General features: G+C 67.1%; 4 protein-coding genes across 7 annotated transcripts; 1 reads left to right on the forward strand and 3 right to left on the reverse strand.

Annotated features, from left to right (window-relative positions):
• Positions 1–267: 267 nt before the first annotated feature.
• On the reverse strand, positions 268–2616 carry SUOX (sulfite oxidase). The gene is made up of 4 exons (XM_034071376.1): positions 2286–2616; positions 2089–2140; positions 1864–2002; positions 268–1794 (listed from the first exon to the last, which is right to left on the reverse strand). The coding sequence occupies exons 1-4, from the start codon at positions 2593–2595 to the stop codon at positions 364–366; spliced, it is 1932 nt and encodes a 643-aa protein (XP_033927267.1). The 5' UTR covers positions 2596–2616; the 3' UTR covers positions 268–363.
• Positions 2617–2728: 112 nt separating this feature from the next.
• Positions 2729–7334, reverse strand: RAB5B (RAB5B, member RAS oncogene family). The gene is made up of 6 exons (XM_034071382.1): positions 7252–7334; positions 5520–5726; positions 4850–5001; positions 4626–4748; positions 4448–4541; positions 2729–3803 (listed from the first exon to the last, which is right to left on the reverse strand). The coding sequence occupies exons 2-6, from the start codon at positions 5680–5682 to the stop codon at positions 3688–3690; spliced, it is 648 nt and encodes a 215-aa protein (XP_033927273.1). The 5' UTR covers positions 5683–5726; positions 7252–7334; the 3' UTR covers positions 2729–3687.
• A 1048-nt stretch (positions 7335–8382) lies between these two features.
• CDK2 (cyclin dependent kinase 2) lies at positions 8383–11006 on the reverse strand. 2 transcript variants are annotated; one of them, XM_034071441.1, is made up of 7 exons: positions 10724–11006; positions 10386–10463; positions 9987–10107; positions 9734–9904; positions 9545–9649; positions 8730–8933; positions 8383–8642 (listed from the first exon to the last, which is right to left on the reverse strand). In XM_034071441.1, exons 1-7 carry the CDS (start codon positions 10837–10839, stop codon positions 8538–8540), a joined length of 900 nt encoding a protein of 299 aa, XP_033927332.1. In that variant the 5' UTR covers positions 10840–11006; the 3' UTR covers positions 8383–8537. The 2 variants fall into 2 exon arrangements, with proteins under 2 accessions (XP_033927332.1, XP_033927333.1); XM_034071442.1 differs by having other exon boundaries at positions 9545–9646; positions 10724–11005.
• A 593-nt stretch (positions 11007–11599) lies between these two features.
• On the forward strand, positions 11600–16423 carry PMEL (premelanosome protein). 3 transcript variants are annotated; one of them, XM_034071430.1, is made up of 13 exons: positions 11600–11741; positions 12243–12359; positions 12436–12582; positions 12900–13031; positions 13112–13273; positions 13367–13738; positions 13815–14216; positions 14289–14484; positions 14533–14666; positions 14767–14860; positions 15086–15294; positions 15690–15780; positions 16143–16423. In XM_034071430.1, exons 1-13 carry the CDS (start codon positions 11669–11671, stop codon positions 16315–16317), a joined length of 2304 nt encoding a protein of 767 aa, XP_033927321.1. In that variant the 5' UTR covers positions 11600–11668; the 3' UTR covers positions 16318–16423. The 3 variants fall into 3 exon arrangements, with proteins under 3 accessions (XP_033927321.1, XP_033927322.1, XP_033927320.1); XM_034071431.1 differs by having other exon boundaries at positions 13815–13948; positions 14021–14216; positions 14289–14666; XM_034071429.1 differs by having other exon boundaries at positions 14289–14666.
• Positions 16424–16456: the final 33 nt, after the last annotated feature.

Raw genomic sequence — 16456 nt, forward strand, 5'->3', positions numbered from 1 at the left:
GGGTCAGAGGGTCCAGGAGGATGAGTGTCCCAGTGGCTTATACAGGATCCCAGCGAGACCCAGGTCATGTGGGGACAGAGGCGTCCCTCTGCTGTGGGACCAATGGGCTGGGGGGGGTGGGGTCTCCCACATCCACCCCTTGTATCCCACCCCGTGTATCCCACCCCCTGTATCCCACCCCATCCATCCCATCCTATCCACCCCATCCATCCCATCCATCCCACCCCATCCTGTCCCCGCTCTGCCCCAGGAACCTCGGAGATCATAAAAGCTTCACTATCTTTATGGAGCCACTTTCACACGTCGGGGGCCATAAACCTCAGCGACCTTCGCTCCGCGGCACGGGGCGGGGGGGCCGGGGGCTCAGCGGGTGACGGTGACCGGGACGCGGTGCCAGGCGTTGCTAAGGACCCCGCGCAGGTTCCAGATGGGCCCCACGGTGTCGGGTTGGACGTTGTAGCTCCGGTCCACAGCCTTGCACACGATCTCCAGCTGGGCGCCCGCCGGCACCGGCGCCCGCAGCTCCCACAGCCTCCAGGCCCACGCTCGTCCCGGCGCCGCGCGCTCCCCTGCCAGGCTCGCCACGCTCCAGGTGCGGCCGCCGTCCAGGGACACGTCCACGCGCACCACGTCGCGCCCGCCGCCGCTCCACGCGTACCCCTTCACCGTCAGCTCCCCCGGGGGCACGGCCGCGCCGGGGCGCGGGTGGGTGATGGCCGATTGCACCGGCAGCTCCTGGATGGCTGGTGCTGAGCTGTAATCCACCGAGTCCCAGTCCACGCAGGGCGAGAAGCCCTTGTAGTCGTTCTGCTGCCAGTGGCTGGGGCTCTCGGCCGCGCTCACCGCCACCCGCCCCAGCCACTTGACGCTGCGGGCGCCCACCACGCCGGGCACCACGACGCGCACCGGGAAGCCGTGGTCGCGGGGCAGCTCCTCCCCGTTCATCTCATAGGCGAGCAGGACGTCGGCGCCGGCGCTGACCGCGCGGCCGTAGGGGATGGAAGCCCCGTAGGGAGCCCCGCCGGGGTCGGCGTCGAGCCCCTCGAAGCACACGTGCCATTCGCCATCGCGCTCCTCACCGAACCCTGCGTGCAGCAGCACGTCCCGCAGCCGCGCGCCGCCCCAGCGAGCGGTGCCGATGGCGCCGATGTCCCAGGCCAGGCCCTTGACGGGGCGCACGCGGCTCATCTCGGAGCGCCGGTTCCCGGCGCACTGCAGCGTTGCCGTCACCTCGTGCTTGGGGAAGCGGCTCCGCAGCTCCGACAGCGACAGCGACAGGACCCGGCCCTCGGGGCCCTCCACGCGCAGCCGGTACGAGCCCGGGTCCACCGCCGGCACCGGGAGGTGGTTGCGGGTGAAGAAGAGCTCGTTGGGGGTCAGGAAGCGCTCGGTCAGCAGCTCCGCGGGGGTCTCGGCGTTGAACGGCTTCCGGCTGCTGATGCGCAGCCCCGGGTGCCGGGGGGGGTCCCCGGCGAACGGGTCCTGAGCGGCGCTGGGGTCCGGGGGGGCCTCGTCGGGGCTGAGCTCCCCCACCTTGAACTCCCGCAGCAGCTCCAGGACGTGGGGTTGGTTGTGGACGGCGTAAAGGGCCCAGAAGGGCTCGAGGGCGCCCCCGGCCGCCAGCAGCAGCTTCTCGGCCCCCCCGGGGTGAAGCTCCACGAAGTCGGTGACATCGAAGACGTCGGTGCCGTGAGTGACCCAGACGCGGTCCTGGGGGGAGCGATGCCTCCCGACCTCCTCCCGTGTGTACCGGGGGTACCGGCTGCTCGGGGGGGCCTGCGCCGCCTGCGCCACCTGCGGGACCCCATCAGTGCCCGGTGCCATCCCGGTCGTGCCCCCCCCCGCTGCCCCCTCGATACTCACCCTCCGCCGCCGCTCCCCATAGGCCAGCGCAGCTCCGAGGCCCAGCAGCGCCGCCAGCACCGTGGCCGCCCCCCGCCGCCCCCCCGCCGCCGGGTTACCGGGGGTGAAGCGGGAGCAGGCGCGGCGGGGCAGCGGGAGCCTGCGGGGGGAGAACGGGGCTGGGACCGGTAACGGGGAAAGGGGGCGTCGGGGGGGGGGGGGGGGGTCCGACGGGACGGGTCCTACCTGTGCCCGGCGGCGATAGCGGCAGCGCGGAGCAGCAGCATCGCAGCGGGACCTGCACGGGAGAGAGCGGCTGGGGCGGACACCGGGAACCGGCCCCGAGGGGAGCGGGCAGCGCGGCCCCGTGCGGGGCATCCCCCCCCCCTCCCGCCCCGTCGCTCCGGTGACCCCCCCGGTCCTGTCCAGGCCCCGCCGCGAACCTGCGTTGCGCTTCCAGTTGCGCGATCTCCTGCGCAGCGCTGCCCCTTTAAGAGACGCGATGTGGGCGTGGCCTCCGGTGAAGCCACGCCCTTTAGGGTGGGGTGGGCGTGGCCAGACACCTCCCTCGGGGTCCCGTTGGTGGTCCTGGGGGCCCGCGCTTAAAAGGGCAACAGCAGCGCGGCTTAAAGCAGCAATGCACTTAAAGGGGCCGCGGCACTTGCCGGTGGGCACCGGGTGTCGGTCCCGTTGTTGACCGGAGCCGCCGCCCCGCTGGGCTCCGCGATAAGCGTTATCGGGGCAGCCCCGCATCCCGCCCTGGGCACACAGAGGCGGGGTGGGCCGAGCCCCGTTGCTTGGGGTTTACATCCGTGAACGGCGTGGGGAAAGGAGGGGCCGAGCTCGGGTCTCAGGGTTGTTATTGAACCGCGATGGAGGAGCTCCCTCGAAGCCAAAATCATTATAATTATAATAAGAATGATCAGGAAAGGAAGGGGGGGGGGGGGGGAAGCTGCAGCGTGACCCCAAACCAGGGCATAACGGGGAGAAAAAGGGGGCAGAAACAGGGACCCCAGCCCCGGTTCAACACCAAGCCCTGATCTGAGGGGCTGGGGAGGGGGGGGGGATCTGCCCCTGCAATAGGGGGCTTCATACGAGACGGGTCCCTCTGCCCCACAGCCACGGGTAGGGTGGGCCCCCCCATGCTGTGCGCAGCCTGAACCCATGGGGAGAGCAGGAGCTGGCCCCTGGGGTGTCCCCCATTGGGGTGTCTCCATGGGGCCCTTTTGGCTTGCTGGGACCTGGGAGCATCCCAATGCTCCGGAGGATTCCTGCAGCTGGGAATGCTCCAGGAGAAGCCAAACCCGGGGGCTCTGCAGTGGGGGGGGCCCGAAGTGAACCCAAACCCCCCCAAGGTGCATCCGAAGGGGACGTTTCCGTGACTAAAGTGCAAACCGGAGACGCCGGCACCGGCTGGGGAGGAACCGTGGGGAGAGCCGGGGCCGGGGGGGTCCTCATGGCCCCATCCCCGCAGCATTCCCATCCTCCGGCCAGAGCCGGGAGTCAAGGCCACCCATAGGAGGAAGTGAGGGAGCTGCAGCTTCCTCCCTCCCCATAGAGCAAAGAGGAGGAAGAGGAAAAATGAGGGGGGGGGAATAATAAAAATAAGGGAAATCCAACAGAAATCGGTGCCAGACCCCGCGGACGTTCCCACATTCCCGCAGCTGGGAAGCTCCCGGCTCCGCGGGAGCTCGGGGGGCTGCGGGCGCCTATGATACAAAGTGAGGAAGAGTCTGGATTCCCATCCCAAGTCCAATCCGCAGCCGACGGAGCTCCCGGGAGTGCGGTGAGGGGCACGGCAGGGCCTGGGGGTGCTGGGGGGGATGGAGGGGTCCCGGATCCGCCTCAGTTGCTACAACACTGGCTCCTGTGCTGCTGGCTCTGCTCGTGCAGGTCCACACCACGGCCCCGGCCGCCGGCCCCACTCGTGCTCTGCGGATCGCTCTTTGGCAGCTTCTTGGCTGGAAGGGGAAGGAGGAAGAGGAGGTGATGGAGAACGGGGGGGGGGGGGGAGGCCACGGGGATGGGCTCCCATTGAGAGGCAAAGAGGGGGGAGATGCAGAGGATGCATGAGCAGTGCTGGGCTCCAACGTGTCAGAACGGGGGAATGGGTTGGAAGTCATGGAATGGGTTGGGTTGGAAGTGATAGAATGGGTTGGGTTGGAAAACATGGAATGGGTTGGGTTGGAAAACATGGAATGGGTTGGGTTGGAAGGGACCTCAAAACTCATCCAGTTCCAACCCCTGCCATGGGCAGGGACAGCTTCCACTAGAGCAGCTGCTCCAAGCCCCATCCACCTGGCTTTGAACGGGGATGGGGAATCCAAACCTTCCTTGTTCAACCCATTCCATGTCCACCACCCTCACAGGGAAGAACTTCCTCCTAAGATCTCACCCCCATCTCCCCTCTGGGCGGTTGAAGCCATTCCCCTTGTCCTGCCCCTCCATCCTTCATCCAAAGCCCCTCTCCAGGCTGGACCAGCCCAGCTCAGCCTGTCCCTGCAGCATCCATCCCATCCCATCCCATCCCATCCCACCTCATCCCACCCCATCCCATCCCATCCCATCCCATCCTGCCTGCATCCTTCCGGCTCCCACCGCTCACCGATGGCCAGGAAGAGGTCATTGACGTTCATGGCCGTCTTGGCCGACGTCTCCATGAACAAGAGGCTGTTGTCATCTGCATATGCCTGAGCCTCCTGCAATGCACCCATGGCAGGGGTGAGGCTCCAGCAGCACCCAGTGGGGATGGGGATGGATGGCAGCACCCAGCACCCCCTCACCTCGTACTCCACCATGCGCTTGCTGGCCAGGTCGGCTTTGTTGCCGGCCAGGGCGATGACGATGCTGGGGCTCGCCTGGCGCTGCAGCTCCTTCACCCATGTCTTGGCCCGTGCAAAGGTTTCCTAGGAGCAGAGATGGGATCCAGGGCTCATCCCAGTGGGATCCCCATTGAGGACACAGCCCCAGTGCCCCCCCCCCAAAGCTCCCTGCTGGGGTCCCTCACCTGGTTGGTGATATCATAGACCACGATGGCGGCCTGGGCCCCCCGGTAGTACATGGGGGCCAGGCTGTGGTACCGTTCCTGCCCGGCTGTATCCCAGATCTCGAACTTGACCGTTGTGTCATCCAGGCAGACGGATTGTGTGAGGAATGCCGCTGTCCGGATGGGTAACGGTGTTAGTGCCGTTATCCCAGTCATCCCAAACCCCACCAGAGCATCCCCTGCATCCCAAACCCAACCAGAGCATCCCCTGCATCCCAAACCCCACCAGAGCATCCCCTGCATCCTCAACCCAACCAGAGCATCCCCTGCATCCCAAACCCCACCAGAGCATCCCCTGCATCCTCAACACAACCACAGCATCCCCTGAATCCCAAACCAAACCAGAGCATCCCCTGCATCCCAAACCCAACCACAGTTCTCCCTGCATCCCAAACCAAACCAGAGCATCCCCTGCATCCTCAACCCACCAGAGCATCCTCTGAATCCCAAACCCAACCAGAGCATCCCCTGCACCCCAACCCCAGTTCTCCCTGCATCCCAAACCCAACCAGAGCAACCCCTGCACCCCAAACCCAACCCCAGTTCTCCCTGCATCCCAAACCCCACCAGAGCTGGGTGCAGGGGCTCAGGCTCCTATGGGACGGGAGCTGGGACCAGGATCCCGCCTCACCTCCGATGGTGCTCTCCTGGTACTCGTGGAACTGGCCCTTGACGAAGCGCAGCACCAGGCTGGATTTACCCACTGCCGACTCCCCCAGCAGCACCAGTTTGAACTGACAGATCTTCCCAGCTTGGGACTGCCCGTTCGGCCTGGCTGCGCCTCGGCTGCTCATGGCCCCGCTCACTGGGAATGCCGCGGGGTGTCCGCTCGCTCCTCCTGCACGGAGGGAAGAGCCGTCGGGATCCGGGATCTCTGCCCCCCCCCCCCCCCCCCCCGAGGCTCCTCCATTTCCAACGGGGTCGATGGGAGCGGATCCAGGAGGCAGGAAGGGAGCCTGGGAGTGAGTCAGCAGCGCTCCCGGGCACGGGAGGAGAGGGATGGGAACAGCTCCCGGCTCTGCCCCAGCATTCCTCAGCGCTGGAATGGGGGGGGGGGTACCCCTGGTTTGTGCTCGGGCACCAGGAATGCTGCAGCTTCCCAAGGGAAGGAGGAGGAAGCAGATGGGGGGGGGAGGGTCCATTGGGAATGATCTCGCTCGTAACATTCCGGTTGGAGCAGAGCTTTGGGAGCACCGGATAAGGCCAGAACCAAGCGGGCACTCGGAGGCTGCCGGTTCCCCTTCCCCATCCGCCTCAAGGGGCTGCTCTAACCCGGCAGGGAACCCTCCTGACCCCGGCACCAGCATGGACCATCCCCGGATCCATCGGGATTCCCCCTCACGCACAGCACAGCTGGAATCCTGCTCGGGAACCCACGGATGAGGGTCGGGATCACCCCGGTCCCGGTGTCCATTGGGGGCTGCGGGATGCAGGGAACGGCACCAGGAGCATCCCGGCTCCAAGCGGCACCGCACCGGGAGCGCCTGCCCCGTCCCGGTGCCCATCGAGGGGCAGCTCCGGAACCCGCTCTGGGAACGGATTCACCTCTCCAAGGCTGATCCCACCTCCAGGGAAGGGGCCGGATCCTTCCCTCCCTCCCAGGATGATCCCGGGCTCAGCCCCATCCACATCATCCCCCATCCACCGGATCTCCAACACCAGATCCCAACCTCCCGGAAGGGATCCCAGGCTGTTCCTACGGGAACATCTGCCAGGCCTGGGATGGGAACGGGAACGGACACTGCCACTGGCACAGCCCCACAGCACTTTTCCAGCCCTCTGGAATCACACGGATCCAGACCCTCACTGGCGAGGTGGGAGCTGCCTCCTCCCATCCACCCCTCAATGCATCCCAATGGCTCCATGCCCACGGATCCCATCGGGATTAAGGAGCTGCAGTCACCCCAACCTGAGCTTTGGGACACCCCATCCCCGGGCTCAGCATTCCCGGGAGGGCCGCATGGATCATCCCACCTCTTCCCAACGGGATCCCGGTGGCACCGGGTCACGGCGTCACCGCTTCCCCCCCGGACAAGCGGCTTTCCCATTGCCGCTAACACCGCTCCTATGCCCGGTACCGGGGGAGCCCCCGGAGCAAACCGGAGCCACCGAGGCCTCCCCATTGGGTTCAATGAAGGCCTCGGCTCCGGAACCCCCCCCGGTGCCCCGGAATGGATCCTCCCGCTGCGGGGGGGGTTGGGGACAGGTCCCGGTCCCGCAGCGCCCCCAGCCCGAGGCACCGGAGCTCCCGTGCCTCCCCCCCGGTGCCGGTGCCCCCGGTGCCCCCCCCCCCCGGTGCCGGTGCCCCCGGTGCCCCCCCCCCCCCCCCCCGGTGCCGGTGTCCCCGGTGCCCCCCCCGGTACCTCAGCGCCCGGCCCGGCCCTCCCGTCGCGGCCCCGGAGCTCACAAACAGCGGCTCAGCCAACCCCTCCTGCCGCGGGCGGGACGAAGGCGCGGCTCAACCAATCAGGTGCGGGCAGCGGAGCGGAGGACACGCCCCTACCGCTCGGCTGCACCAATAGGAGGCAAGGGGGAGCGCGTCATGGCACCGCCCCGCGTAAGGAGACCAATGGGAGAGGAAGGGGAGCGCGTCAGCGCGCTGCTCCGCGCAGGGAAGCCAATGGGAGAGGGAGATAGAGCGGATGGGCAGCGGGATAGCCAATGGGAGCGAGGAGAGCGGCCGGCCAATGGAAGGACGGGATGGGGGTGAAGGAGGCGGGAGCATGGGGTGAGTGTCAGGGCGTGGAGCCAATGGGAGGAGGCGGAACGGAGCAGGTGGGTGGCACCAGCAACAAATAAGGTGACCTCAGGGGGCGGAGCGCCGCCACCGCAAGGGCCAATGGGGACGCGGGGAGCCGGAGCAGGAGCACAGCGCAGCCAACCCGAGGCCAGCGGCGCGATGACGTTACGGGGCACGCAGCCAATCACAAGAGGCGCTTCCCTTGATTGACAGAGGCAGGGCGGGCTGTGTCCTCTCTGGCTCCACCCACCCCATTCCAGGGCGGGGCGGGGCTCAGCCAATAGGAGCGCAGGAGAGCGCAAGCGGGAGGGGCCAATTGGTGGGTGTGGCGGGGGCGGGGCCTCACCGCGGTGGGCGGGGCCGGACGCTGCCATGCACCGCCCCATGGGGGGGGATTTGGGCCCATGTAGGGACGCGGGGGCACCCATAGCGCTCCGGGGATGGGGGAACAGCCCACGGTGGGGGTGGGGACACCGATGGAGCGGCCCGGGGGGGGTCCGATGGGTGCCCCCCCCACTGCACACAGAGTCTGAAGTTAGCTACAAAACTGCAAAGTTACAAAAGTCACACAGAAAAGGGGGCGGGGGGGGGGGGGGGCACCAGGACCCCGAACAGGGCAGTGGGGTGCTGGGGGGGGGCACACATGAGCCCCCCCCCAGCCCCAAGGTGAGGAGGAGGACAGGGATGGGGATGAAGATGCTCCCCCCCCATACCCAATGCTGCTTGCAGGCCCCCCCTTTGCAAGTGCCACAAGTCCAGGTTGGGGGGGGGGGTCCCCCCCATATTAAGACCCCCAGAGGGGGGAGGGGGCTACAGCTGCATCCCAGTGATGCACCATGGAGGCTCCTATGGGGAGGGCAGCCCCATACCCCCCCCATTCACCCCATGGTCCCACCCGGTGCACACCACTCAGAGGCGCAGGTGGGGGACGGTGCGGGTGACATCGCGGAAGAAGGGGTGTCCCAGCGCCGCCTTGGCCGAGATCCGCTTGTTGGGGTCATAGTGCAGCATTTGCTGGGGGGGGGGAGATAAAGGGGGGATTAAAGGGGGGGTCCCCATTATATCCCCCCCCCCCATGCAATGGGGACCCCCCCTTCTCACCGCTAGGAGCTTGCGCCCCTCCTCCTCGAGGGGGGGCACCACCTTGGTGAAGTCCTGGCGGGCCCACTTGGGGAAGGTGGGTTTGTAGTCGGGCATGGCGGTGACCCCCGGCCAGGCAGCCTCATCCGGTGTTCCCAGCGTGCGGAAGATGCGGAAGAGCTGATCGATCTCCGAGTCCCCCGGGAAGAGCGCGCGTCGGGTGATCTGTGCCCAACGGGATCCATGGGGTCAGCCCCATCCCCATCCCGTGGGATCCAATGGGGTCACACCGGCGCCTCGTGACCTCCACCCCCACCCCCCCCGTGCTGGGATGGTGGTACAGGCAGCTGCGGGTCAATGGGGGATGCGGTTGGACACGTGATGGGCACCCCGCGGGAGTGGATCACATGACAGCCATGAAATGCCTTTGATCCCAGCTCCATGATGGGATGGGATGAACGCACCCCATAGATCCCGGGGGCGCCCCTTAGACCCCAATGGCAGCCACAAAGCCCCTTTGATCCCAGCTCCATCAGGGAGGCACTGGTGTCAATGTGATGGGATACAATGGGAGGAACTCACCCCACAGATGCTGGGGACACCCCTGAGACCCCAATGGCACCCACAAAGCCCCTTTGATCCCAGACCCATCAAGGAACCACTGGTGCAAATGGGATGGGATGGAATGAACAGAACCCACCCCACGGATGCTGGGGCATCCTTGGGACCCCAAAACCACCCCCAAAGCCCCTCCGATCCCAGCCCCACAATGGGATGGGCAGAACCCACCCCACAGATGCCGGGGGTCCCATGGGGGGGTCCCATCCATCACCCACCATCTCCGCAAAGATGCAGCCCAGGCTCCAGATGTCCACTGCAGTTGAGTAGTACTTGCAGCCCAGGAGGATCTCGGGCGCGCGGTACCAGAGGGTCACCACCTGCCGCAAGGGGACACATGATGGGCACCGGGTCCCTGCCGGCCCTGCCATGGGGGGGTCCCTATGGCAGCCCCCCCCCATGCCTACCTCATGGGTGTAGGTGCGCACGGGCACCCCGAAGGCGCGGGCCAGGCCGAAGTCAGCCAGTTTGATGGCACCATCGGTGTTGATGAGCAGGTTCTGGGGCTTGAGGTCGCGGTGCAGCACCCGGTGAGCGTGGCAGAAGGCCAAGCCCTGCAGCAGCTGGAACAGGTAACTCTATGGGGACAACGAGGGGGTCAATAGGGATGTGGGGTGAACCCCCCTGCCCCACATCGTGGGGTGTGTGTGTGCCCCACACCTTGATGAGGGGCAGCGCGATGCCGCTGAGGGATGAGGAGTCCATGAACTTCTTGAGGTCCTGGTGCAGGAACTCGAAGACCAGGTAGAGCTTGTTCTCCGTGTGGATCACATCCAGCAGCCTGCAGGGGGGGAGCGGCGCAGGCGTGGGGTGCCCCATGGCCATGGGGGGGGCCACACTCCATAGCCCTATAAGTGTTCCCCCCCAGGCCTGCAAACAGCCCCTCCTTAGCCCTATAAGTGTTGTCGTCCCCCATGTGTGTCTCCCTACCAGCTCCATGGATGCCCCCCCAAGACCCACACTCGTCCCCCCCATCTCCCCACAGCTTCCAACTACACCCAAGCCACCCCCACCCCCCCCCCCCACCCCATCCTTTATGGGGCGCCCCCCATCACTCACTTGACAATGTTGGGGTGATTGAGCTCCTTGAGCAGTGAGATCTCCCGGATCGCGGTGCTGGGGACCCCCTCGGTCTCACTGGGATGGGGCGGGCACAAAGCAGCTGAACCCCATCCCCATGGACACCCCCCATAGCACTCTCATCCCCATTGCACCCCCCAACCCTGTTGACCCCCCAGGACCCCCTCATCCCCATAGAACCCCCATCCCCATAGAACCCCCATCCCCATAGCAACCTCCCCCATCCCCACAGACCCCTCCCATCCCCATTGACCCCCCCATCCCCATTGACCCCCCCATCCCCATTGACCCCCCCATCCCCATTGACCCCCACTCACGTATCCAACCGGATCTTCTTGAGCGCCACCACCTCCCCCGTCACTTTGTTCCGGGCCTTATAGACGACCCCGTACGTGCCCTCCCCGATCTTCTCCACCTTCTGGAAGTTCTCCATGGGGGGGCACCTCTGGGTCCCCTATGGGTCCCTATAGGTCCCTATGGGTCCCTATGGGGTGTATGGGGCCTGCGGCTCCGCTATGGGGCCCCCGTTGATCCCTATGGGACGGTCGCAGCCGCCGCTCCCCCCCCCCGGCCACGGAACAATGTTTCGGCGGGTCCCGCTCCCGGCCCCGCCCCTCGCGCACGCTTCCCGCCTGCCGCCGGCCGCGCTCCCATTGGCCAGGCTCCCCGTGACGTCATGGCGGCGCGGGAGAATTGTTAAAGGGGCAATGCGGTCCCGGAGAGGGGAGCTGGGAACGGGCTCCGGGCGGGACCACTGGGGGGGGGGGGGGGGGGGGGCAGAGGTACCGGATGAGTCATCGAGGGGTCCGGCATCACTATAGGGGGGGGTTTGAGGGCTTTAAGGGTCCCACATAAATTGGGGGGAGCCACCGGGATCTGAGCCCCCTCAATAATGGGGACTGTGGGTCATGGGGGAGCCCCATTGTGTGTCCAAGCCAGTCCCACGGCCATGGGACCATCATGAGGATGCTGGGGGGCAGCAGCCCCTATCCCCCCCCCATTATCTGGGGGTGATTCTGTGCCCCCAAAGCACCCCACGGCCCCCCCAAGCCCCCCCAGGGCACAGCCGGAGCATGTGACCGGGGCTGACCACGCGTGCTCGCACGTGTCCCCCACGTAACACGAGGGGGGGGTTGGGGGGGAGCTCCCTGGGGTCCCCCCCCCCTTTCCCCACCTTTTGGGGTGGGGTTTATGCAAATGAGGGCCCCTTCATAACCCCCGGCCCCGCTGCTGAGCCCCGGCGGTGCCCATTGCGGGGGGACATGAGGACCATGCGGGTGCTTGGGGTGACCGCGGTGCTGGGGACCCTCCTGGTCCTGGCTGTGGCTCAGAGGAGTAAGTGGGGTTCAATGGGGGGGGGGGGTCATTGATGGGGGGCTGCTTAACGGGAGGGGGGGTGCACCCCTAGCCTGGCAATGGAGCCATGAGGATGGTTCTGGCCAAGGACGGGGCTCACAGCATCCAAGCACCCCGGGGCTGGGAGTGGGAGCAGGATTAGATCCCGATAATCCCTTTGGGGGCCATTGGGGGGGGTCATTGTGGGGTCCCCAATGCTCTGCAGGACATGGGGGGGAACCTGCATCCCTTTGGGAATAGGGTTTGGGGGTCCCTATGGGGGACACATCCGTGCTGCCATCATCCATCAATGGCTGTGGGGCACGGGGGGGGCTCAGCTCCCCCCATCCCTCGGCGCCGGCTCAGCTGAGAGTCACATGAAGAGGCTTTGGGCAGCGCTCGGTGCCATGTGATGGGCTTTGCCCCACTCGTGGCCCATCACGCGGTGCCGGGGGGGGGGGGGTCCCACAATGGTGCCGCCCTCACCCCTTGGCCCCGCAGGAGCCGGAGGCCGGAGCCGGTCCTGGAGCGGGCGCCCGGCACCGTTCCGGAGCTGGGATCCGCAGCGGTACCGGCCCTGGCAGGAGGGGGCCGCGGTGCAGCCGGACTGCTGGAGAGGTGGGTACCGGAGCGGGCGATGGAGCCGGGCCCAGGGCTGCGCCTGAGCCCCAATCCCTGTCCCGGTCCCTGGCAGGTGGGGACGTCACCTTCGACATCAGCAACGATGCTCCCACCATGGCGGGCGCCGACGCCACGTTCTCCATCGCCCTGCGCCTGCCCAGCACCCAGGAGCTGCTGCCCGACGGCAGCGTGGTCTGGAGCCAGAACTGCACCGTCAACGGTCGGCACCCAGCAGAGGACACAGAACACCCCCAAAACACCCCAAAAACACCCCTGAAACACCCCAAGAACACCCTCAAAACACCCCTGAAACACCCCCAAAATCACCCCAAAAATATCCCCAAAACACCCCCAAAATACCCCCAAAACAGCCCTGAAACAGCCCGGAAACACCCCAGAAGCACCCCAATACATCCCAAACCCCACCAAAATAACCCCAAATCCAGGACCCCCCAAAACCTCCCCAAATCCTCCCCAGAACCACCCCAAAACCTCCCCTAACCCCGTCCCCCATAACCATCCCCTCTGCTCCCGCAGGCACCCGCGTGGCCCGCGGGGATCCGGTGTTCCCGGACCCCCCGGATGAAGCCAACGGCGTCTTCCCCGACGGGCGCCCGTTCCCCACCGGCGGCAAGCGCGGGAGATTCGTCTACGTGTGGTGGACGTGGGGTGAGACCCCCAACCACCCCCCCCAGAGCACCCACTGAGGGGTCCTGAGGCCCATCCTGACCCCCCATCCCATCCCATAGGGCGCTACTGGCAGGTTGTGGATGGAGCCACGTCCCAGCTGACGGTGGGCACGGCCGGGGTGCCCCTGGGCTCCTACACCATGGAGGTTGTTGTCTACCACTACCGCGGCCGCCAGAAGTTCATCCCCATTGGCCGCGCCAGCTCCCAGTTCAGCATCACCGGTGGGTACCGGTGACCCCCAATGGGGACGGGGATGGGACCCCAATGAGTGCGGATGAGCTGATGGTGACCCCACCTCTGTGTCCCCCCCCCAGACCAGGTCCCGTTCGCGGTGGACGTGGCGCAGGTGCCGGGTGCCGCGGACGGCGCCGGGCGCTACGTGCGGAACCGCGCGGTGTCCTTCACCGTGCGGCTGCACGACCCCAGCCGCTTCCTGCGCGACGCCGACATCTCCTACTCGTGGGACTTCGGGGACGGCAGCGGGACCCTCATCTCCCGCAGCGCCACCGTCACCCACACGTACCTGGAGACCGGCTCCTTCGCCGCCCGCATGGTGCTGCAGGCAGCCATCCCCCTCAGCCCCTGCGGCACCTCCGCCGCGCCCGTCGTGGGCCCCACCACCGGCACCTCACCCACAGCGGCACCCACACAGCCCCCAGGGAGCACACCGGGGGTGCCCAGCACCGGTAAGGGGGCACCAGAGCCCAGCCCGGCCCCGTGGGTAGCAGGGGGGCTCTCCCCATTGTCACTCTCTGCCCTTAGCGCCGGCGGCATCTGGCTCACCCACGGGGGGATCGGCGGCCGTCACTGTGCCCTCGGACACCGCTGTTACTGTGCCGTTGGATCCAACCATCACTGGGGCCTTGGACCCTGTTGTCACTGATGCCCTGGACACTGTCATCACTGATGCCCTGGACACTGTCATCACTGATGCCTTGGACCCTGTTGTCACTGATGCCCTGGACACAGTCATCACTGATGCCTTGGATGCTGCTGTCACTGAGCCCACCCTCGTGGCACTCAGCACCCCAGCAGCTGCTGCCGCAGGCACTGGTCCTGCTGCCGCTGCTGTGTCCATGGTCCCCCTGCTCCCCACCTCGGTGGCCCCAGCTGCAGATGCTCTGGTCACTGTAGCTGTAGACACAGAGGGAATGGTGGCTACAGGTGGGTACTGGGGGGTCCTGGGGGGGTCCCCAGGTCCTTCTGCCTCTTCCTTAACGTTGGCTTCTCCTGCAGACACAGCCATGGCTGTATCCATGGCTGGAGCCACGGATGGAGCCACGGCTGGAGCCACAGATGGAGCCACAGCTGGAGCCACGGATGGAGCCACGGCTGGAGCCACGGATGGAGCAACATCTGTGCCCATGGCTGCATCAACGGATGCAGCCATGGATACAGCCACAGATGCTGCCACAGCTGGAGCCACAGCTGGAGCCACAGCTGCAGCCACAGCTGCAGCCACAGCTGGAGCCACAGCTGCAGCCACAGCTGCAGCCACAGCTGCAGCCACAGCCGCGCCGCTGGTGCTGGTGAAGCGCCAGGCACCGGCCGCCGAAGGCACCGGCTGCATCCTGTACCGCTATGGCACCTTCTCCACGCAGCTGGACATCGTCCGTGAGTGCGGGACGGGACGGGGGGGTCCCGGTGGGGACCGGACATGCGGGGGGGGGGGGGGGGGGGATCCGCTCCTGCCCTGACCCCACATCCATTGCAGAGGGCATCGAGAGCGTCTCCATCGTGCAGGTGGTGCCGGTGGCGGCAGAGGGCGGCGAGAGCAGCGTGGAGCTGATGGTGACGTGCGAGGGGAGGTGAGGGCCGGCGGGGACGGGACCGGGACGGGATAGGGATGGAGCAGGGTCCGGCAGGGGCTGGGATGGGGACGGGACCAGGACCGGGACGGGGATGGGGCTGGGATGGGGTCGGGGTCGGGAGCAGGATCCGGCAGGGGCTGGGATGGGGACGGGGCTGGGATGGGGGCAGGGCCGGGATGGTGCCGGGAGCAGGGCCCGGCAGGGTCTGACCCTCGCCCGCAGCCGCCCCGAGCAGGTCTGCACGGTGGTGGCGGACGCCGAGTGCCGGGAGGCGGCGGCTCAGACGTGCTCGGCCGTGGAACCGGGACCCGGGTGTCAGCTCCTCCTGCGCCAGGACTTCAACGGCTCCGGCCTCTTCTGCCTCAACGTGTCCCTGGCAGCCGCAGGCAGCCTGGCCGTGGCCAGCACCCGGCTCAGCGTGGGGCGTGGAGGTGGGAGGGGGGGATCGGGTGGGATGGGAGGGGATGCGGTGGGGGGGGGATGCGTTGGGAATGGGGGGAGATGTGGTGGGATGGGATGGGGGGGGATGCGGTGGGAATGAAGGGGGATGCGGTGGGATGGGATGCAGTGGGATGAGGGGGGATGCAGTGGGAATGGGGGGATGCGGTGGGAATGGGAGGGGGGGCAGAATAGTGGGACTGGGGGGAGTTCTGGTTGTAAAGAGGGAGGAAAGTGGGGGATCCGGTAGTGTTGGGATGGAAATCTGGTGGGAGGGGGAGAGGGGAATCCCGTGGGATTAGGAGGGAGATCCGGTGGGATGGGGGGGATGCAGTGGGGTCAGGGGGGATCCGATGGGATGGGGGTGCTGAGGGGCCTCCCTCCACAGGCTCTGCCTCAGCTGCCGGTACGACCACACTCATCGTTGTGGGGCTGGTGCTCATCGGGGCTGCCCTGGGCACAGCGGCCTGCGCCTACCAGTGAGCATGGGGGGCACCATGGGGGACACCATGGGGGGGGGGCACCATGGGGGGCACTGCATAGGGGAGGGGCTCTGGAATGGGGGCACCGCGGCATGGGGGACACACACATGGGGGGTGACAGTGTGGGAGCACATGGGGGGTAGTGGGATGCATGGCACGGGGGGGCACCATGGCATGGGCTGATGGCAAGGGAAGGACATGGAGCATGGGGTGGACACCATGGCATGGGGGGGGTCAGTGTCACAAGGGGGGGTCAGTGTGACAAGGGGGGGTCAGTGTGACATGGGGGTGTCACTGTCACAAGGGGGGGGGTCACAGTGACAGTGGCACCAGGGGGACACCAGGACCCTTCCCTGCAGGCGTGTTCAGTACCACCCGCTGCCCCCCGCGGCCCCCCCGGCCCCCCGGCCCCGGGGCTGGCTCCCCCCCAGCTCTGCCCTGCGCCTGCTCCTGCGCCGGGCGCTGGGAGGGGGGGACCTGGGGGGGGCCCCCAGCAGCGAGAGCAGCCCCTTGCTCCACGGGAACCCTGCCTAGAGCCCCCCCACCCCGACCTGGGGGGGGGACACGGTGGTGGCGATGGGGGGGGCGCTGTGACCCCGGTCTCGCTGCCATCACCATTAAAGGCTCAGCTCAGCCGGTGCCTCCGCCTGGTTTTGGGTCTGGGGGGGCTCCA

The sequence above is a fragment of the Melopsittacus undulatus genome, chromosome 21, assembly GCF_012275295.1.
Source record: "Melopsittacus undulatus isolate bMelUnd1 chromosome 21, bMelUnd1.mat.Z, whole genome shotgun sequence".
Taxonomy (NCBI): domain Eukaryota; kingdom Metazoa; phylum Chordata; class Aves; order Psittaciformes; family Psittaculidae; genus Melopsittacus; species Melopsittacus undulatus.

Bases quoted from the DNA above. Each gene is read 5' to 3' on its own strand.
- CDK2 (XM_034071441.1), bottom strand. From the start codon at position 10,839: ATGGAGAACTTCCAGAAGGTGGAGAAGATCGGGGAGGGCACGTACGGG. The intron at 9,905-9,986 runs GTGTGGGGCACA...TTGTCCCCATAG, and splicing joins TCGCGCTGCCCCTCATCAAG to AGTTACCTGTTCCAGCTGCT. The intron at 8,643-8,729 runs GTGAGAAGGGGG...CCCCCCCCCCAG, and splicing joins AGGGGCGCAAGCTCCTAGCG to CAAATGCTGCACTATGACCC.
- PMEL (XM_034071429.1), top strand. From the start codon at position 11,669: ATGAGGACCATGCGGGTGCTTGGGGTGACCGCGGTGCTGGGGACCCTC. The intron at 14,861-15,085 runs GTGAGGGCCGGC...CCTCGCCCGCAG, and splicing joins ATGGTGACGTGCGAGGGGAG to CCGCCCCGAGCAGGTCTGCA. The intron at 15,781-16,142 runs GTGAGCATGGGG...CCTTCCCTGCAG, and splicing joins ACAGCGGCCTGCGCCTACCA to GCGTGTTCAGTACCACCCGC.
- RAB5B (XM_034071382.1), bottom strand. From the start codon at position 5,682: ATGAGCAGCCGAGGCGCAGCCAGGCCGAACGGGCAGTCCCAAGCTGGG. The intron at 4,749-4,849 runs GTGAGGGACCCC...CTCTGCTCCTAG, and splicing joins TCTATGATATCACCAACCAG to GAAACCTTTGCACGGGCCAA. The intron at 3,804-4,447 runs GTGAGCGGTGGG...TTCCCCTTCCAG, and splicing joins TGACCTCTTCCTGGCCATCG to CCAAGAAGCTGCCAAAGAGC.
- SUOX (XM_034071376.1), bottom strand. From the start codon at position 2,595: ATGCGGGGCTGCCCCGATAACGCTTATCGCGGAGCCCAGCGGGGCGGC. The intron at 2,141-2,285 runs GTTCGCGGCGGG...TCTCCCGTGCAG, and splicing joins CAACTGGAAGCGCAACGCAG to GTCCCGCTGCGATGCTGCTG. The intron at 2,003-2,088 runs GTAGGACCCGTC...CTCCCCCCGCAG, and splicing joins GCTATCGCCGCCGGGCACAG to GCTCCCGCTGCCCCGCCGCG.